This window comes from Suricata suricatta, chromosome 3 (assembly GCF_006229205.1).
Source record: "Suricata suricatta isolate VVHF042 chromosome 3, meerkat_22Aug2017_6uvM2_HiC, whole genome shotgun sequence".
Classification (NCBI taxonomy): Eukaryota; Metazoa; Chordata; class Mammalia; order Carnivora; family Herpestidae; genus Suricata; species Suricata suricatta.
Window position 1 is genome coordinate 37,951,726 of NC_043702.1, and position 24,328 is coordinate 37,976,053.

At 35.6% G+C, this 24,328-nt stretch overlaps 1 protein-coding gene across 5 annotated transcripts in view; it reads right to left on the minus strand.

The window, feature by feature from the left end:
* Positions 1-24,328, minus strand: part of SLC39A10 (solute carrier family 39 member 10) — a 141,491-nt gene that overhangs the window by 27,666 nt on the left and 89,497 nt on the right. For 2 of the 5 annotated variants that reach the window (XM_029934197.1, XM_029934198.1), the window contains 3 exons: positions 19,830-19,971; positions 14,007-15,031; positions 11,617-11,824 (listed from right to left, as the gene is read on the minus strand). In XM_029934197.1, the coding sequence (XP_029790057.1) occupies positions 11,617-11,824; positions 14,007-15,020 (1,222 nt within the window). In that variant the 5' untranslated portion in view covers positions 15,021-15,031; positions 19,830-19,971. Of the gene's footprint in view, positions 1-11,616; positions 11,825-14,006; positions 15,032-19,829; positions 19,972-20,587; positions 23,778-24,328 lie in introns of those variants that run through there. The other 3 variants (XM_029934196.1, XM_029934195.1, XM_029934199.1) reach the window with 3 other exon arrangements.

Genomic DNA, 24,328 nt, shown 5'->3' on the forward strand with positions numbered 1-24,328 from the left:
GGAGATTATTTTCTATTAGTGGCCTAAAATGAAAACAGAAATGTTTTGGTTTAAAAGTACTGTTTAGGAGCGCCTGGGACTCAGTCGGTTGGGTGGCCAACTTGGGCTCAGGTCATGATCTCACAGTTCCTGAGTTTGAGCTCCACGTCAGGCTCTGTGCTGGTGGCTCAGAGCCTGGAGCCTGCTTCAGATTCTATGTCTCCTTCTCTCTCTGCCCTTGCCCTGCTCACACTCTCTCTGTCTCTCAATGATAAATAAACAAGGGAAGGGAAGGGAGGAGGGGAGGGGAAGGAATCTTTAAAAAGTACTGTTTATTTTAATTTTTATCTATAGATAATTTCATTGAATAATGATAATTTTGTAAAGTTTTTCATCTAAAATGCTGTTTTTTCTCATCAAACCCAAAAGGACTATAATCTGATGAGAAATTTTATGTTAAGTGTTCTAATAAGGGACAAAGGAAAATGCAGTTCTTCAACAAGGTAAAAAAATTTTCAAAGACAAAAAGAAGTAAGGATAGGTTAAAAAAGTGAAACTTTAATTGATCCACTAAATGCTGAGACTTTTCACTACAATTGTGTTTATCTGTTGGACATTTTAGTCACAATATACAATAACATTGATACTATAAGCTAATTCTACGATAAATCAGTTCACAGGATTAAAACGATAGGTCATCTACTACTAATGGAAGTTCTGTGGCTTATTCTATATCTAACAGATAATTTCTGATATAAACATGGATAATCTAAAAGGCCAAATGAAGATGGAAACACACAGCCAGAATTTGCATTTAGTGGCTTTAATCCTTGCGAAGATTTGGGAGCAAGGAAGGAAGAGGCAAAGGGAAAAGATAATTATGAAGGCAACACTGTTAGTGAAACCAAAAGATAAGATGTGGATTCCCCAAACTATTGTTGAGACTGTAAGGTACAAGGAACTAAGGTCAAAAACTCTATTCTAGAAAGAAAAACAGAAGGTCAAAAAAGGTTTACAAGTTGACTTACTAATGATGACCAAGTCAGTTTATCTCTGTGCCCCAAGCACAGTCAGGAACAATAAAGTCAGTGGGAGAGCCAGAGGAAATAGGTTGGAATAAAGTGGCCATAGGTCTACATAAACTCAGGGATCCAATAAAAGTTATTGGCCAACTAACCAACAAAGGAGTGTCAAAACTACCACAGCTCTGTAGCTCCAACCATACTAATGGGGAAAAAATGGACAGAAGACACTTGTATTAACTAAATGGGACAAACTGAGGCTGGTAACAAATATATTAACCTGAAGATACTAAGTCTCCTATATTAACATACACGCTCCCTTCCCAAATATGTTTTTTTCTTACTTTCAAAGTAATTCCATTTAGAAGCACTTTATCTCAAAACAATCAGCAACTTCAATTAAGAACTTAAAGAAAAACAGTACTAAAAATGACCTTAAAAAGCCAGTAATTCATATTCCAAGACTCTCTGTATACCCTCACTAATATATATGGATAGGAATAGCCAAAGCTATAGATGAAACCTAAATATAGTATAAGGAGTAAACAAATTTAATAACTTCTCATAATTATTAAAATTTTGTATTAATCAGAATTATTTTGGTCAGAACTACACTGGAATTAAGCACCAGAGCTGCCAACTTTCTTATTTCTTATTTTATTCCTAAATCTCAATGTCTAAGAAAATTCATATAAACAGATTTAGATGCTAAGAGATTCACATTTACCAAAATGTAGTTGGGTAACTCTTATTTAACCCAATCTTTCCTTTTTTCTTAAAATTTAGGGTACTATTATATTCTATATTAAGAAATATACATTCATTCATCTTTGGATTTGTCCTTTAAGATATCTACAATAGAAATTAAGTTTCTAAATCTATTATAAAGAGTATGCCATTAATTTGATACAATAGACATTTGAGATGATTAACAGTTTATACAAAATAATTAGCATTAGTAGCATTTTTTACAATTTGAAATTATTAGATAATAGAATTTAAGATCTTAGGGGCACCTGGGTGGCTCAGTGGGTTGAGTGTCTGGCTTCGGCTCAGGTCATGATCTCACGTTTGTGGGTTTGAGCCCTGCGTCGGGCTCTGTGCTGACAGCTAGCTCAGAGCCTAGAGCCTGTTTCAGATTCTGTGTCTCCCTCTCTCTCTGACCCTCCCCTGCTCGCACTGTCTCTCTCTGTCTCTCAAAAATAAATAAAAAACATTAAAAAAAAAAAGAGTCCAACTCTTGATTTCAGCTCAGGTCACCATCTATCTCACGGTTTGGAAGTTCAAGCCTCGCACTGGGCCCCACACTGACAGTGCAGAGCCTTCTTGGAGTTTTCTCTCTCTCTCTCTCTCTCTGCCCCACCCTTGCATGTGCACTTCTCTTTCTCTCAAAATAAATAAACAAAAAAAAAGAATTTAAAACTCTGTTAAGCCATCATATATTCTTAGAAGTGTATTTATAAAAATCTATTCATTAAAGAGAGTTGAGAAAAAAATGTGATTCTATTTCCTAATCACAAAAATTATATCTGAAAATCAACATTATTCTAAGCAAATTATTTTCTTTCTAACTTTCCCATATTAACTTCTGGCTAACGGTGTTATAATGTGAAGAAAAGCCCAAGAAAGAGTCTATAAAACCAAAACATCTTGCAATGCTCTGAGATGACTTACAATTTCGAATGGCTTTTGGTTAATTAGCTAAAAACCAAGTTACCAAAGACAAATCAACCAAAATTCAATCAGCGAAATCAATGTGCCAATAGGACAGTTGAGCTAAATATATCAGAACTCAACACCAATCACAAACATATTGACACATTAAATTAGCCAAATGCTTACACAAATAGCTGGGAGAGGGTCTGAGTGTGAGAGGGTGTATGAATTCACATGTGCACAAATAAGTACATGTCACATATTACACACTCCCAGGTAGAATTTCTTACATATCAGCTCTGATATCATCTTTCTCATCCACCTGAGAAAGCAAATCTATGAACTAAGAAATACTTGAAAGAGAGAAGCCAATTATTATGATTAGAAAATCTTTAGCATTTCTGATATTTGACATCTGAAACTCAGAAAATACAAGAAAACATAACCCTACAAAGGAAAAACCCTTACATAAGTCAATCCAGCATTGGCACTGCCCAACTTCAGGGTTCCCATCCTGGTTCTATCTTTAAGGAAATGCCATTTACTTAAAATAAAATGTGAATGATGCCACTTGGAGTCAAAGAAATGGTTATCACATTGCACCTGTCAGTGGCCCCTCCAAAAGAAGTTGATACATACACATACACATACACACACGCACACACTCTCTCTAAAAAATAATACAAATGCTTTTGGTTTTCTGGTCACTTGGGTCAAATGATCAATAAATTGGTTATTGACCAACAACAAAACAAGAATCAGAAAAAGACTAAGCTCTTAAAGTTAAATAATCTGTGTAACTCTGAACACTTTATATAACTTTTCTGAAAGTCAAGAGTTTTCTCATTTTTCTAACTAGAGGATATGTTTAATATGCCTGCGACCTTCAAAAGATTTTTTTAACTGATTTAAAAAAAATAAATTCCAGGACTAAAGAGGATCCTATAACGTATTTTGTACAGAAATACAGAGCACAACTGAGACTATTATTCCTCCATATACACATTGCCTCTATTAACAGAGTTGGAAATTATAAAAAATATTTTCAAAGATGTCAATTACTCTGCCACCTTAAAATGAAAATTTTTTCCAATTCCTTGCTTACCAGTATGCTACTTGAACTTGCACTGTAATTACTATCTTCATGCAATAATAGCTAGAAAGAGCTTTAATAATCTACACGAGCATTCCTCAAACTGCGCTCATCTAATTCTCAAGGGTATTCCAAGGGGAGAAAGAGGAGAATTTAATAATCAAAAAGATCTGGTAATACTTGGTTAAACATGTTCCCTCAGAGTCTCTACCAGTTTAATAAGCAATATGAATCTCTGCAAGGGGAATACAATATGCAGCATTCTTCTAACTCACTTGATCACGGAACCTATTAGTCTATTTCAATGAACCAGGATCCTAAAAAGCGTGATTTGGAAAATGTTAATGTATGTGGACCAATGTCATTCTACTTTACAGATTTACATATTGGGGCCCAGAGATGTTAAATAATGCGAGTTCACACCTACTAGAATGGCTATTTCTAAAAAAAAAGAAAGAAAAACACATGTTGGAGGTACACTGCTGGTAGGAATGTAAAATGGCACAGCCAAAGACAATTCCTCAAAAAGCTAAATGAAATCACCTGATGACCCAGGAATTCCACTCCTACATGTACACCCCTAAAGAATGGAAATCAGAAGCTCAAATACTTGTATGCCTGTGTTCATTACACTATTACTCACAATAGCCAAAAGGTGGAATAAACTAAGTGTCCATCAATGCATGAATGGATTAACAAAATGTGGTATTTACATGCAATGGAAAATTACTCAGCCATAAAAAGAAATGAAGTTCTAATATATGCTACAATATAGATGATCCTTGAAAACTATGGGGAGTGAAATACACCAGACACAGAAGGTAACTATGGTATGATTCTACTTATATGAACTATCTAGAATAGAACAGTTAAATTCAGAAACAAAGATGAGAAGTTACCAAAGGTTGGGATTAAGAGGAAATGAAGATTTGTTACTTAATGGGTACACAGTTTCTATTTGAAGTGATAAAATTTTTTTTAGGATGCCTGTGTGACTCAGTTAAGCAATCGACTCTTGATTTTGGCTCAGGTCATGATCTCAGAGAGTTCAAACCTTGCATAGGGGTGTGCGCTGACAGAACGGAGCCTGCCTGGAATTTTCTGTCTTCTTTCTCTGCCCCTCCCCTGCACACACGTGCTCTATCTCTTTCAAAAATAAACTTAAAAAAATTTTTTTAATAGATAGCCTGGTTAGCTCGGTTAGTGGAGTGTGTGACTATTGATCTCAGGGTTGTGAGTTCAAGCTGGGTGCAGAGAATTACTTAAAATTTAAATCTTCAGGGACACCTGGGTGGCTCAGTTGGTTAAGTGACTAACTTGGGATCAGGTCATGATCTCACAGTCCATGGGTTCATGCCCTGCATCACGCTCTGTGCTGATAGCTCGGAGCCTGGAGCCTGCTTCATAGTCTGTGTCTACCTCTCTCTCTGCCTCTCCCCCACTCACTCTCTGTCTCTCAAAATAAAAAAATAAAGACATACAAAATTAAAAAAAAATAAAATCTTTTAAAAAAGCTTGATGGTTGCACAACATTGTGAATGTAATAAATGCCACTGATTTGTACACTTCAATGGTTAAAATGGCGGATCTTACATATATTTTAACATAATAAAAAATAATTAAATAGCTAGCTAAGGTGGCAAAGTAAAAACGAAACCAAAAGTCCTGTTAACTACAGTATTTTCAGATAATTCTTGGCCAAGTGATTTGTTATGTATTTACTTCACAGAGGTGGCTTCACATGAAGGAGGATCTATTAAAAAATATATCTAAACATGAAGGTAAGAAGAAATTCTAATTCTATTCATTCAAATGGCAATCTTTCAAAATTTGAACCAATTAGGATGGGGGAGGGGCAAAAGATTACTACAAAACAAACATTACATAAAATCATCAGAATATACTTCGATTTATTTCAATGTCACCTAAAAATAAATATGAGAGTAAAGTTAAAATATTTATGTCCCATCTAACATAAATTATCATTTACTTTTGGCAGTGCTAAGAAATAAGGGCTATGAAGCTCTATTTCCCATTTCAGATAAATCAGGAAATTTTCAGGTATATTCTACAGATTGCAAGCATTCCATCGTACCTATTTCATTAGCAAAACAGTCCTACTATCTCTCAAACTGTGTGTTCCTACAGATACATATTTTCTTATACTGATTTATTGTTAAGTTTTTAAAAGTAATTTTAGCTTTCTTGCACTAAAATTTTAATAGTCCCTTCACAACTTGTAAATCTTCTTCGAGGACAATTATAATCCTTTTGACCTATGAGAGGTCAAACTGTTTTGATATTATTGAACTTGAAATATTTTCCCATGATATTTATAAACACTTATTTTTAGAATTAATAACATTTATATTTAAGCTTACATAAATGCTACCATAATTTCCTATATATAGATAAAAAGCAATTTAGGTAACAAAATTTTTATAATTTCTAACTAAATTATTGCACTTTTAAAATCACAACTTGTTTAATATGTAACAAACCAAAAAAAAAAAAAATCCCAAACAACAACAGAAAACAAACAATAAAAGGCATCTTTTCTAAAACCTAGGCCAAGCAATGAAACACAAACTATTAAATACAACTAGGAAATGTTTTCTTTATTTGTACCCAAGTACCATATACAATAAAAAACGTTAAATGTCTGAAACAAGCTTCACTTATTCTGCAAATTAGGTTGCTTAAAATGTTAAAGGTCTTCAGGCTTAGTTATTCACCAGCTCCCTTTCTCATTATCTAGAGAGAAAATGCATTCTTTTAAAAAGAAGCACTCATCTGTGGAAACTTTCTAATTAACTTGGTTCAAAGCATGTGCAAGATGGCAGTTTTCTACACTGTTTCAGCATTTTAATTGGCAGAAAATGCTTAGCAGCCTATTCACAACCCCCCTTGGTAATTAAGCTAGGGTCAACTCTATGACTAAATGAGCCAATCTTGTGAGACAAACGATTTCTACCATACACAGTACATGGCATACTGGTTTACAGCCGTCTTGGAACAGTAATGAGGTAGTAGCTGTGTCACTAGGGGAGATTTATATAGAACAAGTTAACCTTTCTTAATGGTGCAGCAGTCATTAAAAATAATTACTAGCAGGGCATTCTCACTAACAATTATTAACATCTATCAGGACATAGTTAATTCAACCTTCATTTCTGACAGTGCTAATAACCACCTGCAAACAACTAATCAATATTCACTATTAGTTACGTGTCTGCTTTCAAAGCTGGTATTATTTCCTCTAAGGCTTTTCAGATTGAATAAACTGTAATTTTCAATATTATGATGAACAAGCATCTGTCAACACCTTTGTTAAAATACACAGATTATGTGTATTTTATTATAACCCAAAAATTGGTCATAATCCACAGTTGATATAATAACTAGAATTTCTTAGAAGCCTTAAAAACAAAAAGAACCTATTAGTTTTACTTCTAGATGTGACAATCTTGTTAGTCTCTGTTTTTCCATGTAAAAAACAATGTGTTTGATTTTTAATGTAAGTCAAAGTTTCTCAGGCCGAACTTCTCCTTTCCTCCCGCCTCAGTGAGAATTTACAAGCACCAGAGAGAGACTGTAGTTCTCAAGGTGTTTGCTCATCTACAAAGGTCACTGAACATGAAGCCAGCACACGGAAAATATTTTATCTGTCCAAAGACAAGAATTCAAAGTACTAGGTGGACTAACTTTCTCTGCCTTACTGAATGGGTACTACGTAACAAGACTATTATTCTTGGGTGTTCCTGTTTTGTTTTACTAATCTATACTTACAGCAATACTTACTTAGACCAATACTTACCTCTACTGCTTTCTTGTCTCTGTCTCCATCACCTGTCAAAACACTACCAAATAGAACTAAATATAACTCTCTATCTCTCTCTCTCACACTTATGGTAACAAAGCAGACTTTGGAGCCTTTTTAGCAGAAGCAATAGAGAGGGGCATAGCAGTTACAATGAAAGGCTTTAGATGGGAGATTGCTCTAGTTCATATCAGAGCTCTGCTACCTGGCAGCTATGTGACTTTGGGCAAGTTATTTAACTTCTTTCCAAAGCCTCCTGTCCTCAGCAAACAGACGTAAATAAAAATTCCCATATCATGGATTTAACAAATTAAACTTCCTTGTAAAAGTATTTAGAATAGTACATAGTAAGGTTCCGATAAATACAGGCTATAATGATTAATTTATCTATTCTAAAGTTATTTTCCTATTGCAAAGAAATTACCAATAGGTAGGTAGGTGCCTACAGGACTTACTTTGTTTTGTATTGAGAGCATTTCCTTTCACTTGAACTGTCAAGCTTTAAAGAATATCTATCTCCACTCCAAATAAAACTCTCATATATATATATATATATATATGTATATATATATATATACATATATATACATATATATGGAATATGATATTCTAAATATATCTACTATACTCCTGTGCTATGGAAAATTTTTAATTCTGCCTTTTCCACCTTTTATCTAGCTAGAATTTCATTTTTGGCCCACACTCACACGTATTAACTTAGTCTCTTTCATTACCATCCAATAGTCCCACTCCATCTTTGGCATTTCAACCAGAACTGCCTTCATCATGATTTTGCACATGATGAAGTTCATGAGAATTCTACTCATTCTAAGACTGGATTATCAAAGTACACTACCAGGCTGACTGATACACAAATGACCCTTAAACACTGTGGGGTTAGGGGACAAACCCCTGCCCCTGCATGTGTAGCTAAAACTCCAAGTGTAACTTTTAACTCCCCCCAAATTTAACTATTAATAACCTACTGTCAATGGAAAGCCTTGCTGTTAACATAAACAATACATATTCCGTATGTGTTATATACTGTATTCTTAAAATACCTGACTCTTCCTGAATTTCTTTAGTATTTCTAGGCTAAACGGTTTATCTGTGACTTTTTTCAAATTGTTGCAAACCTCCAAGAAACTAATTTATTTATTGAAAAATATCTACATACAAGAATAGACATGCAGTTCAAATCTGTGTTGTTCAAAGGTCAACTGTATTCATAAAATGATCTTCAAAGACTGATTTTCAACAAGTGTCTTTCCTGGGTTATAACTGAAAGCTTATAGATTAAATAATTTATTTATTCAATCAATATGTGAGCACCTTCTTTTTGCTCAAAGTACCCTTTTATCTGCTTAGGCATTAGAGATGCTGAGATGAAAGGTCTGGTCACTTCCTTTAAGTAGCTGAAGTCCACAACAAAAACAAGTAACAAATTCAATTAAAATCCCTCAACCTCTGTATTATAATGGAGAGATCCAGAGAGTGTCAAGGAAGGGGACTTAATTAAGCCTAGGATGATTAATAAGTTATCCCAGAGGGTCTAACCCTTGAGCTGAATCTTTGAGAAATCATAGTAGTCACTCAAGTAGAAAGGTTTAGAATGTGCAAAGGCAGAGATACATGAGGGAAAAACACTATAATCTATCATTAGGAGTTTGTTACAGTTATGGCTGAGAGTAAATAAATGAATGGTGGGGGGACACAAGGCTGGCTCAGTCAGTAGAGCACCTGAGTCTTGATATGAGGGTCATGAGTTCAAACCCCATATTGGGTGTGGAAGAGCTTACTAAAAGAATGGTGAAGGAGAAGGATGGAGAGGTAGGTAGGCAGGCAGGGATCATATCCTGGAAAGCCTGATTGGTCAAGTAAAGGACTCTGAAATTTGAATATAGCATAATGCAGTTTCCTAAAATATAGGAGAAAAAAAACTAGCACATCACTTCAAACCTATGTTTTCTAGGGACACCTGAGTGGCTCAGTCGGCTGAGTCTCCAACTCTCCATTTCAGCTCAGGTCATGAACTCACAATTCATGAGTTTGAGCCCTGCATTGGGCTCCATGCTATTACTGTGGAGTCTGCTTGGGATTCTCTCTCACCCTCTCTCTACCTGCCCTTCTCTCTCAAAAAAAAAAAAAAAAATCAATGTTCTCATAGATATTACTGCTTATACTATAAAAGATCTAAAGAAAAATATTAGAGGGGCACCTGAGAGGCTCAGTTGGTTGAGAATCAGCTTCAGCTCAGGTCTCAACTGCTTATGAGTTCGTGCTCTGTGTTGACAGCTCAGAGCCTAGGGCCTGCTTCAGATTCTGTTTCTCCTTCTCTCTCTCTCTGCCCTTCCCTGCTTGTGCTCTGTCTCTGTCTCTCAAAAATAAATGAACACTATAGAAATTTAAAAAATATATTAGAGATCCAATAAAAAATACTGAATACTGTAAAGACATATGACAAAAATCATAAAAGTAATATCAGAATTAACTAAATCTAGTAGATAATAGCATAATTATTAACTGACCAAAGGATTTATCAGACAAACCTTAGGGGTGGTGGGCTCTATCACTTATTAGACCTGGGAAATGTAGGCAAATTACTATACTTGTCTATGCCACAGTTCCCATATCTGTAAGAACAAGAATCATATAATAGCTCCCTCATGTAATAATTTGTTAAAACTTAGCAAGGAAAAAAAATGTGAAACACTTAGCACATGGATAGCAAAATGATTAAATTCCCTCAGCTTGAATCCCAGCATTATCACAGACTAGCTCTGAGACTGTGGGAAAGTTCTAAGGAGAACATTCTCCACATTATAAAACCGCTGCTGAAGAGTAAAATCACTGACTTTAGAAGAGTGCCTACAATACGTGTGTGTTAACAAAAGGATGTCAGGTATCACTAAAAAGAAAATCTCTTATGTCAGACAATCTCATTTGTATTCTAGAAAGGGAAGGCTATGAAGTTGTTTCAACAATTTAATCAAGAACCAAGAGGGACCTGAACTAAAGCTATAATGGAGGGGATGGAGTTGGAAGGCATATAAGAGAAGACTCAAATGGACTTGACAACTGATTATATAAGGGGAGAAGAGGAAATAAAACCAAAAGCCATAAGAGAAAAAGATCAAAGACTTTCAGATTTTATAGAAAAAAAAACAGGTGTTACAGTTTAAGGGATTCAGTAAGAAGAACAAAGTTTTTGCAGAGTAGAAATTTTTGGAAATCTCAAGGGGAGGTACCTGTGAACATCAAAGTGGAGCTATGTAGCCCGCCTAAGATGGTTTTTAAAAAGCCTAGATGGGGCGCCTGAGTGGCTCAGTCAATTAAGTGTCCAACTTCAGTTCAGGTCATAATCTCACCATTCGTGAGTTCAAGCGCCACATCCAGCTCTGGGCTGAGAGTTGAGAGCCTGGAGCCTCCTTCGGATTCTGTGGCTCCCTCTCTCTTCCCCCCTCCCCTGCTTGCACTCTCTGTCTCTTAAAAATAAACATTAAAAAAAAAAAAAGCCCAAAAAGATTTTTAACAACAGGTTCAGTCTTTTGTTGAAGCTCTCTATAAAACTGCCCATGAATTCATGTGCCAATCATTGGCATTTCTGATATATTCATAGAGCTTTACCATTCTAGCTTCCCTTTTTATTTCCTTATAAACTTAATCTTAGCTTTTTATCAGAGGCCCTCAACCCTGCTAAAAAGTTAAATACAACACCAAATGACTTTCATTAGTGGCCCCAATATTTACATTTTCCAATCAAGAAAAATCCATTTTATTGCAAACCTGTAATTTCCTTTTTAATCTAGTTCTCTCTCGAGAGCCAAACTTTCCTCCATAATACCAGAAAGGGGAAAGTAAGCTGCATTGTGCCTCTTGTCTAGCCCCAATCCTTTTTAAATATTCATATTTAAGCCTGATTAAAACACTGAAAATCACCCAAAGGAAGATAATAATTTGAAATTATAGTACTTTCTAATTCAATTACATTAAAAAAAATAAGTACAGAGACTATTTTGAGGGGAAAAAACTTAAATCTTTCTTACCTGATGCCCCTATATGTGCCTTATCTTCAGGAACCTGATTTTTATCTTTATTTAAATCTTCAACTAAAAGTTTGTCAAAATGCTCAATACAAAGTCTGCTGTCGATTTGATATAATAAAGCAGGGCAAAGGTATGTAAATAAATCAGGTGAGATCGGAGTATTGGCACCATGACCATAGTATTTTAACAACTGAGTGACGTTCAAGCACTGCAAGGGAATCAATAAAACAAATTAAGTAAGAGTACATTAAGAAGATTATACAGAAAAAGAAATTACTATATAATAAAAAAATATTCTAAATATTATGACAATAATCTGTAATATAGATAACTATTACAAATAAAACTTTAAGAATTTATGATGAAAAAATACTGAACTTCATTACCTAAGGCTTTTTATGGACTTTAGCCATTTTTCCACTCTAGTACATGAAAGACAATGACTTTCTCAGTAACTGATAAAAATTACTCACAACCACATTCATCAGGGGTGAGGAGAAAAATCACCTCCCTATTCAAAGTGCAATCTTCACTCAAGATTCTGACTTGTCAGAGACACAAAGTACCTTAGTAACTTTATATTAAAATATACCATAAGATGGGGCGCCTGGGTGGCTCACTCGGTTAAGCATCCAACTTCAGCTCAGGTCATGATCTCACAATTCAGGAGTTTGAGGCCTTAGGCAGGCTCTGTGCTAACAGCTCAGAGCCTGGAGCCTGTTTCAGATTCTGTGTCTCCCTCTCTCTCTGCCTCTCCATCTGTCACTCTCTCTCTCTCAAAAATAAATAAACATTTAAAAAAGGTTAAAATATATATATATACCATAATACAGATATTTTCACTACTTAACGTATCCCAGGAAAACATTGTATTGGGGAATTCTAGCCTAAAAGAGGAAGATAAAAGAATGCAGCTTCATCCACCAGTACATTTAGGGACAAAACAAAAAGCAGAAAACATATACCCAACAATTTTGAACCTATCACATACCAAATATCTAAAAGGAAGGCAAAGGATGGTAGTGTTTGTTTTGTTTTTTTCTCTCTCTCCACACATAATACACTTCAGTTGTATGCTTGTACACTGACTTGCTACCTCATTATATGATCTTACTTATGGTATAAAAAACAAAATCAAAACATACAAACAAAAACTGATTCTTCTCAGTTCTTAACATGAGGTACTCCTTATCTAGTGCACAGAACATTTCTAGAAATCCTGAGAAAATTCCCAACATGCATCAGACCTGTGAGGATATAAAACAACATATCTGACTGATACAGACCCCACAAGTCTGGCAGAAAGAATATGATAATGCTTGGTTAATGTCAACAAAAGCTTCTAAGGTATCATCTAAAGTAACAAATACATAAAATCACTTCTTTACAAATACACTAAGATTTTAAAATACAAGTGATTTCAAAATCAGTGTTTATAACTGCTAAAAACCAGTATCTGATTACTTATCCAGGGAAGAAACACAAAGATATTTCCATAGATGCAAAACATATTTCAGTAACAGAAACAGAAACAGCAAAGGGCAGGGTCATTTTCCATATTAAATGGTGCTGCTTTTTATACATATGAACAAATAAATTTAATTTTCTCAACTTTATTAGTAAGAGTACTAAAAATTAAAATTAAACAAGAATGTTGATATGAAACAAAAACGTGTATAAGGCAAATAAAACAAAAATGTGTATAAGGCAAATAGTTTAAAAAAATCAGGAAGGAATTAATCAAACATAAAAGTATTCCAAAGAATATGAAAATTTTAAAGGAAAGCACAACCATCCCATTACTAGTGGACTTTCCAGTTATCTTTTTTTATTCACCCTAAATATGTCAAAGGGCATCAGAAAAGATTAACTGTAAGGAAATAGAGTCTATGTATCATAAAGTGACACAGAGAAAACAAACCTACCATATATACAAAATATCTGACTTTGGAGCTACATCAATGACAAGGAACCATTCTGTAGTTATTTCATTAAATTAATGATTACGTAAAAGAAAATGCCTAGTCACTTTCCAACAGGATAGGTTGAATTTTCAAATATCTGGAAATGGACTAACAGTAACAAAATGAAAACTAACTTGGGAAGTCAGAACAAGTCATAAGCAATAAAGCAAAATAACGAATGTGTTCTAAACACCTTTGTACATTTAGATTTGAGGGATCTAATCTTGAGAATAATGCAAGTGAAAATCCAGATAAGAAACTTTAATCTGATTTTAGCATTTTTAATATCTTCCAGTATTTTGTTCAAAACATTACCTGGAAATAAGTTTGAATATGACTGACAATTCTCCACTGTTACTTCTCTTTTTACCTAAAATACTCCACAATTATCTGAGAATTATGGAGCAGTCATCTTGTCACACCTACCTCATGTTGGCGGTCATCTTCGTTATGATCTTTGTGAGTAGCAGCTGAATAAATTGCACTTTTTTTAACATGTGGTGCTTCTCGCTTCCTGGTATGTCGAAGTTCACCTTCATTATCAGGATTAAGATCTTGGTGTCCATGACCAGGATCATGACCATTATGTTCTGAAAGGCGTACGTGAGAATGACCTGGGTTATGTACACGATCAGGTTTGTGAACCCGATTGTGTTCATACTGTTCACCCTGATCATGGTTGGGGGGGAAACCTGGCGTAATAACCTCAGAATTTTCGTTACTTTTCTTCCCTTTTCTCTTCCTCTTTCCTTTTGGTAGCTTACTTTCAGATTGTTCCTGTGTTTTATTGGTCTCTGTGGAGGGTTCATGGCTAGGCTCCCCACGCTCACTGTGAGCAATGGAATCATTAGGAAAATGGCGAGTGGTGTTATGCTCAAGGTGGTGGTGCAAACAATGGTGATGACATAAGCGATGGTTACGGTCATGCATATGTTTATCATCAGATTTGACAGATACTTCAATTGTCTCTTTCTCTGGATCACACTTATGGTTTCTTTTTGTTGATACACTTGTCACAGTTTGATTTTCTGAATTTAAATGATTGTGGGAATGCTGATGGTTATGAGAGTGAAAATGCTTTCCCTCTTGAACTGCCAAAATATCTAAATGAGAAACATGATCATGGCCAAGATCCTCATGATTAATCTCAACTACTTTTATCTCTCCAAGGCCCAAGTTTGTTAGAAGTTTCTCCAGACCAAAAAAGGATAATCTTCCATTTTCACCATAACGGTCAAAAAGTTTTTCAATATAGTATTTTTTTTCATTTTCAGCATCCAGCACTGAAAATTTGCTTGACTCCGATTCTGTCATTCCACGACGATGTCTGTGATGTTCTTCAGAACCATGGTCATGTTCTTCATGGCAATGGTTGCAGTGATGGAAAATAAATGTCAGCAAACAAATGAGGCAAAATTTTGTGTGCATGTGTACCTTCATTTCTATTTTTCCTAAAGGGAATTAAAAAGAGAGGCAAATATTAGTTCATACTTAGACACATTCAAAATAATCATAAACTCTCCAGAAACTGCCAATCTACTAGGCAAATGTTTTACCACATTTCTTTCATGACTATAAATCATTCTTTCCTTCAATTCCCTATAAAAATTGCCCCTTCTGATTTATCAAAAGTATATAACCCTTCAAATGAGTACAAATTGCTCAACACTTCATCTATAAGGCTATTCTGACTCCCTTTCAGGAAAACCTCTAGGAGTCTATTATATATTTATATAGAAAGTGTTGGCTTCTTTCTCATCTGGTCCTTTACAAAAGTTTGATGATCTCTGTTCTTGAGGTCCTGGGCAGTACAGTAAGAAAATGAAACAGAATGATAAAATGTATAAAAATCAGAAAGATGGGCACCTGGGTGGTTCAGTCAGTTAAGTGTCCAACTTTTGATTTTTGGCTCAGGTCACAATCTCAGAGGTTCCTCAGTTTGAGACCCACATCAGGCTCTGCGCTGACAGTACAGAGACTGCATGGGACTCTCTCCCCCTCACTCTCTGCCCTTCCCCTGCTAGTGTGTGCTTTCTCTCTGTCTCAAAATAAGTAAACTTAAAATAATTAAGAAAGAAAGAAAGATCTCATTATTCACAAATCATAGGATTGGGTATACAGAAAATTCAAATGAATCTATAAGAACTAATAAGTTACTTCAGTATAATTGCCATATATAAAGACAATAACCTAAAATCAATTTTACTTCTATACACTAGCAATCAATAGAAATTGAAATTAGAAAACAGTATCATTAAAGTATCAAATGGCTAGGAATAAATCTAACAAAGGAGGTGCAAGACCTTTACACAAATGAAAGATCATATATTACTGAAACAAGTGAAAGACCTAAATAAATGGCTATAGGATGTTTATGATTGGATGTGATATAGATTCAATGTAATGTCAATCAAAATCCCCAAAGAAAGCTTGTGAAAATTGATGAGGTACTTTTAATATTTATGTGGAAACAATAAAGTCCAAGAATTGCCAAGACACTCACGAAAAACAAGATAAGAACACTCACTCTACCAGCTACTAAAGACGGCATGGTATTTGATGGAAGAACAAACAGATATACCTAAGAAACAAAGCACAAATCTAAAAATAGTAAAGATTCACTCTTCCTTGGTGCTTGGTCAACTTGATTTCCATTTGAAAGAAAAAATAAAACTTGACCCCTACGTCACACTATATATAAAATCAATTCAGACAGATTAGAAACCTAAATCTAAAACAAAAAATGTTAAAGCAATAGAGTGTCCAGATCTGTGCTGTTCAAGATAGTAGCTACTACCCACATATGGCTAAATTTAAACTGCCTACAATTAAAAATCCAGCTTCTCAGGGGCATCTGGGTCATTCAGTCAGTTAAGTGTCCAACTCTTGGTTTCAGTTCAGATCGTGATCTCATGGTTCATGGGTTCAAGCCCCATGTAAGGCTCTGTGCTGACAGTACAGAGCCTCCTTGGGATTCCCTTTCTCTCTGCCCCTCCCCTGCTCACGCTCTTTCTCTCTCTCAAAAAAAAAAGTCAGCTTCTCAATCACCCTCACTATATTTTCAAAGCTCAATGGACACTTTTAGCTCATGGCTACTATACTGGACAGTGTAGATATAGAACATGTCCATCATCACATAAAGTTCTATTGGGTAGCAAACTTCTAGAATACAGAAATGCAATGTGAGTCAATTATGTAATTTTAAATTTTTCTAGGAAAAGTAGGTCATTTTCATATTATTTAACTCTCTATGTATACAAAATGTGATCATCTCAACATATAATATATATGAAAACTGTTAATATGATTTTGACATTTTTTAATACTATATTCACCAAAATCTAGCATGTATTTTACACTTACAGAACATCTTTATTCAGACTAGCCACACTTCAAGTGCTCAATAACCACATGTGGCTACTGGCTACTGTACTGAAAAGTGTAGAAGTAGATTTATTCAGGAGATTACCTTTAAGGCTTTCAAGATAGAACATTAAAAAAATATGGTAAAAAAAATGACAAGGTAGAGTACAAAAAATTAAGGTCTGATCAAGAGATTTCATTAAGAGATTAAAAAAGGCAAGCCACAGACATGTAAAAAAGGGGAGGGTGTGCTTGGCTGGATCAGACAGTAGAGCATGCAATTCTTGATATTGGGGGTGTGGGTTTGAGTCCCAGGTTGTGTGTAAAAATTACTTAAAAATAAAATCGTAATAAAAAAATAAAAATACAAATAAAAGGCAAGTCACAGATTGAGAAAAGATTATCACAATGTTACCAGTCAAGAATCTATAAGGAATTTCTACAAGGCAATATGAAAATTATGAGACAACTCAATGGAAAAATAGGCAGGAAGTCTGAACAGGCATTTTGTAAAAAGACAGCCAAATTACCCAGCAGACGAAAAGATTCTCAACCTCAATACTTATCAGAGAAATATAACTGAAAATCACATTAGGTATTAATGTATATTCACCAGAATGAATAAAATACAAATGATGGAGGTAAGAATATGGAGTTAACTAGAATTTGAATGCACTGCTGGTGGGACTGATGATACATTGGCATCTTTTGGGAAAACGTTTGACAGGCTCTCCCAGAAGTTAAACATAAGCATATACACTCACATAACAATTCTACTCCTGGGTATACGTTCAACAAAAATGCACGCACAGGGACACCAAAAGACATGAAGATGAAAATTAACACAATTACCATTCATTATATCTTAAAACAGGAAAAAGGGTCAAATGTTCGTAGAATAATCTTACAAAAGAATACTATACAGGAATGAAAATGAAATTACAGCTTCACACATTAACATAAATCTCAAATATGAGCATGTACAAAAGATGGCAATCACTAAAGAAACCATAATGTATAATTCTATTTATATAAAGTTAAAATGAATAAAACTAAATGACTTTTTTTTTCTTAAGAGATTTTATTCTGAAGTAATCTCCATACCCAACATGGGGCTTGAACTCATAACTCTAAGATCAAGAGTTGCATGCTCTACTGACTGAGCCAGGAAGGCAACCCAATGACAACTTTTTGAACAGAACTGGAAAGTGAGGTAACTGAATAATGGGTACACAAATATGCCTACTTTGTGATAATTCATTGTATTTATACTCTGTGTACTTTTCTGTATACATACTGTATTTAAATTTAAAAGCTTTCTAAAAATAAAATTTGGGGGCGCCTGGGTAGTTTAGTTGGTTGAGTGTCCAACTCATAATTTCAGCTCAGGTTATGATCCCAGGGTCATGGGATTGACTCCATGTCAGGCTTTGTGCTAAGTATGGAGCCTGCTTGGGATCCTCTCTCTCCCTGTGTCCCTCTCCCGGCTCACACTCGCTCACTCAAGCTCTAAAAGAAAAAACTGAAAAATTGAAAAAAGAATTTTCTTCAGTGAAAATCAATTAGAAAATTTATAACAAAAATTTTAAGGCTTCTAGAAATAAATAGAACAAGACTATTAAAAAAAAGAAATGTATAAGACATTATGGAAGGAAAGTAAAGAACTGCAAAAACTGGAGAAAGACACCACCTACATAGATGAGATATAAGATATGTAAGTCTTCCCAAGTGTACATACAAAAATTTAATTCAGCATCAATTAAAATATTAGTAGCTATTTGTCTTTGGTGAGACTGAATAAGCTTATCCAAAAATTCATATGAAGAGCAAAAACCCAAGGAAAAGAAAACAACTCAAAAGATTAGCAAGGTAATAAAGATTGAGTTATTTATAAAGTTACACTAACTAAAATAATACAGAAGTGGCACAGGAACAGAAAAGGCACCAGACAAGAGAATTCAGAAAGAAAATCAATAGTACTGATTGTGAATAAATGGTTCTTCCTCGTATACAAAAATGAGCTCCAAAAGGAACAAGGACCTAAATGTGAAAAGTGTATGTGTCTCTCTCTCTCTCTCTGCTCTTCCCCTGCTTGTACTCTCACTCTCAAAAAAAAAAAAATTAAAATTAAAAATATTTAAAAAAAAGAATCTGTACTGCGGTATTGTTTTTTGGTTTCTTTCTTAAATATTAATTACCTTGAAGCAGGATGTTTTGGTTATAAATAACACTAACGGAAATTTTCACATAAAAAGTTGGGAGAAATGGGTGGCTCCAGGATTATTGCATGATCACAAACCCAGGCTCTCAAATTTGTCCCTGCAGAGTCTCAAGGGACTGCTATTGCTACAACCATTTTATCTTTCCACAACTATATCCATAACTGGAGGATTTGCCTTCATGTCTCTTCTTACCCAGGGAGAAAAATCTCTCCCTAAAGTCCATCACAGATTTCTCTTTACATATATTTGAGCAGGACTGTATTACATACCCATTCCAAAACCAGTAAATGGTAAAAGAAGAAATTACTGTGATTGACTTACACAAACAGATAGTCATTCCCATAGGAATGGAAAGATACCTCTCCTACATATGAGAGGAAGTGCTCACAGAACATGGGGGTTTAACAGCAAGTTAAAAGGAGGTAAATAAAGAATGGCAGTCAATTATGTAATCATTAGTGCCTGCCACAAACCTACTTACCCATCAGTGGAATAGATACAACAAATGTGGCATATTTATGTAATTAAAAATTACACTGCAGTTATGAATATATGACCATGAAGGGAGATACAGCATGCACAAATCTCAGAAACAATTTATAAAGTACAAAAAGATACATGTCCTATCACTTATACATAATTAAAAACATGCAGAACATCTTACTTTTACGGTGTGTATATACAGGTGGCAAGAACTTAGCATGGGGATGATTACAGTCTGGAATGGTTACTTTTCAGGAAGAGGGAGTCAAATGCATTGCATTGCATCTGCAATGTTTTATTTCTTAAAAAGGGGAGGGGTGGGTCTGAAACAGAAAACATTTATTTGTTAGAGCAGCATAATGGAATTCAGGTTATATTCTTCTATGCAGTCTTAAGTTTGAAAAGATTTCATATAACCTCTCACCATGTAATCAGAGTATGGTTGTGGGAGCAGAAGTAGCATCAGTCACCTTACAACTTGTTAGAAATCTAAATCCTTGCACCCTACCCAGACCTACTCAAACTCTGATGATAGGGCTCGGCAATGTTTTATCAATCAGTGAGATAGCTAAGGTTTGAGAACTACAATCAATATAAATAAATCAGTCTCATTTACTTAAAATGATACTTTCAGTCAAATGAATGTCATGGTTTCCTGAATAAATTAGATAGAATTATGTGACAGATGTGGCTTGAAAATTTTAAACAACAATTAGTCTATAATGTTTTTTAATTGCCAAACTACATTAAGTTTGATGTTCTTTTTTAAACTTTTTAATTCAAACTTCAGTTGAATAGTTTCTCATATAGTATCAGGGATAAAATCACCATTTAAAATATACTAATTTTACCTGTGCACTGATGAAGGTGAAAAGGCATGGTTAATTCACACAATCACTATTAAGCAGTAAGAGGGCAGTTATACTCCCTGCAGTTTACCTGGATTTTCCAATAGAAGATGCTAGTGAAAGAAGATATCCTTAGTCAGTGTTGCTCCATTCATCGGATATGTAAATGTCTTGTGGTTTATTCAGTGCACATTATCTCACTGTCAAATGAGTAAGGTACCAGTGGTGGGAATAAAACATACATGTATTTTGGTCAGGCAAATATATGACTCCACGTGTAGCCAAACAAGTTCGCATGTCCAAAGCGCAGCAAAGCCGATCGCTGAACAACATCAAGTATACGGCAAGGAAAGGGTTTGAGAGGTCATCAAACAAGACAAGAAGATGGGAGAGCAAGCCTCCAGCCTGCTTGACAGTCAGCGATGTTTAAAGGCAAACAAAACCAGGTCTGGATAAAAAGCTGCAGCTACACTTACTAGTCCTGTTAACCTATGGTTACCTGTTTCAATCCCCACTGTCTTTTAATCATTCCTCCTTCTTGAGGGATCTGAGACCATGACCACTCTAGTTATTTTGAACTGAAATGGGGCAAACATCAGAGTTAGTAGACTGGAACCTTTCTGCACTCATTTAGAAATATTCTTTAGTTCCAACATTCCGACTGAAACCCAACATTCTGCATTACCAAGATTTTTTGTACTTTGGTTTCCCTAGAAAAGTATATCCACCTACAAAATGTAACCTGAGGATGCACACAGCACTCCTGTTGATTCAGGAGGATCAATAGTTTCATTCTGCAGACTCACTGAAGATATCATTTGAAACCAAGAAATATGGCTAATTGAATGACTTGATTAACCTGACTCTAAGCTGACGAAGTGAGTTGAATTAGATGAAAGGGACAGAGAAAGGTTATAGGTATAACCCAGTTACTACTGGGTTGCTCTGGTGGTACCTGTGCTGGGCTCAGGATGATACATCCAACAGTGACAAACACTGTCAGCCTTGACCAACGTCAGAGAAATCCTAATGGTGGAATTATCTTTCCAAGCTTGAAAGGTTACAAACAATTGGAAAATACAAAATATTGATAACCAACTTTTCTAAATAGTTTTTAGGTCAGGCAGAGGCACGCTGACCCAAGCAGGGTTCTTTTCAATGTTCTCCTTGCTGAGGGTATAGGGAACCTGTGGATTCTTATGGAAGCAGCTTCACTTGTGTGGTGAATACATGGCTTAAGTCCCTTTAGTTTCACTGGAGAATGGGTGGTCAACAGCACCACAGATGGTCCTTTCCAACAAGGTTGGAGTCGGTCCTCTGGGTGCTTGCTCTCCTAGGTCTTCAATAACACCAAGTCTCCAGGATTCAGGTGGTATAAGGACACATCTTTGGGGCACACATCAATCTGCTGGAAGTAAACTTATGTATAGCAGTTAAGTATTTCCCAAAAATTGAACATACTTGATAGTATCCAATTCCCTAATGTGTTCCCATCAGGAACTCTTAAGTCATAAAAAAGAATGTAGAAAGGGTTTTCCACAGAACATTTTATAGGGGCTTAAACCAAGCTTATCACTAGGGGCCACTCTTATCCAAAGCAGGGCAACCCACGAGGCTTTTTCCCCAAGTTGAATTGGTCTCTCTGCAAATTTCTGCCAAAGTTCTTTTAAGCATATGGTTCATTTTTCTGTTTTCTCAGTTGATCTTCTATTTCCGCACGAAGCATATAATTTTCATTGTTTGCCCAACACACTGGACGCTCCTTAATGACTTTTGCCACATATACCTCTCCGCTGTTACTCAAAATTGTTAGCAGCCATCCAAATCTAGAACTGATTTTGTTTAGAAGTATTCTGATAACTTCTGATGCCTTCTCTGAATGGCATGGAAAAGTTTCAACCTAATTTGTAAGAGGGGTCTACAAATACTAGCAAATGTCAAAAATTACCTGTTGTTTGTGGCATCATACTAAAGTCTACCTGCCAGTCTTCTTCAGGTTTGAGACTCTAAGTGCATACCTTTTATAAATGGTGGGAACCCAGTCAGGTTTTCATTACAAACGTCACATTTTTGGACTTTCTGATAGTTCTCTCAAGATTGGGACCCACAATGTACTTCTTGATCCATGGAAGAGTAACAATCTCTCCCATTTTGGGTGCTTTGGTGAATAGGACTGTTTTTTTCCATGAGATGTTCTAGAATAAGGATTATCTCCTGTTCATTGTATTTCCAGATGCCTTTAGTGCCAGTAATGTGTCCAAAATGCCATTCTTCAGCTCTTCTCGGGTCTTCAGAATACTGGGGTTGGTATTTAGTTAAGTCTATGTCTTGTACAAAAGCCATTACAGAGGGTTTTGGAATCTTTGTCTGAATTGCCAGCTTGGCAGCTTGATATGCCCACCTGTTCCCTTGGGCAGCCAAGCAGTCTGATTTCTGGTGATCTTGGCAATGAATAATAAACTGATTGGTTACCACTGCATCCAGCGCTCTTCTTTATCCTTGATCCCTAAAACTGCTTCTGTGAACATCTCATTATCTTGATTTTCCAAAGGCAGATCTGTCAAATGAGGACCGCTGGAATAAACTTGTTCAATTATCTGTATGTCTCTGGTGATGTGAGTGGCCCATACAGAACAGGTATGAAGACTGCCTAAACATGGGCTGTTGTGGTAATTTTCTCTCAAGTTTACCTCAAGGTGTCTAGCTTCAGTTTTGCCGGGCTTCGAGAAAAAGGGGAATGTTAGTTCTCAATGATTCCAAGTGAAGAGAAAAGGAGAAAATTAGAAACCTTAGTTTGGAGAGTCTTAGCCAGATATTTGAGAAAAACAGAAGAATTTAGGATCCAGACCAGTTTTTTAGGAAAACAACAAACACTCAAAGATAGTTCATAAGAACTGCAATCTAACATCCACCAAGGTGTACTACTGAAACATAACTTCTCTCTAAAGTCCCCTTTATCTCCACAAAAAACAATGCAGTTTTCCTATTAGCTCTGGAAATTCATGGTCTAGTTTTAAGATCTTAAAGATATCAGTTATTTGTCATCACAATGCAATTTGTCTGTGACACTTCAGTAATTTAAATTACAAGTAATGACATTACATGAGGATATATGAAAACATTCACCAGGAATTTAATATAATTTCTGGAACAGCTATAGCATTTACCTATCCAATACAACCTAAGAAGGTTTATCATCTTCTTTGACAATACTTCTCATGTAATTTGATATACCAAATAAACTAGCTTCTTTAGTCAAAAGGCTTCATTTAGAAGTTGAATTTGGGGGGCACCTGGGTGGCTCAGTCAGCTGAGCATCTGACTCTTGAATGTGGCTCAGGTCATAATCTTAACAGTTTGGGAGACTGAGCTCTGCATCAGGCTCTGTGCTGAGTGTGAAGCCTGCTTGGGATTCTCTCTCTTCCTCTTCCTCTCCCTGTCTCTCTCTCCCCGACCCTCTACCCTACTCACATGTATGTGCACGGTCTCAGAAAGAAGGGAAGGAAGAAAGATAGATAGATAAATGAATTGGAAAGTCAGAAATATCAGGTTCTAAAGAACATGCTTAAATAGGATTGCAGGGGCGCCTGAGTGGCTCAATTGGTTGAGCGTCCGGCTTTGGCTCAGGTCATGATCTCATGGTTCATGGGTTCGAGCCCCGCATCGGGCTCTGTGCTGACAGCTAGCTCAGAGCCTGGAGCCTGCTTCAGATTCTGTGTCTCCCTCTCTCTCTAACCCTCCCCTGCTTGCCCTGTCTGTCTTTTAAAAATAAATTTAAGAAACACTTTTTTAAAAAATTAAAAAAAAATAGGATTGCAGACTGGAGCACTTG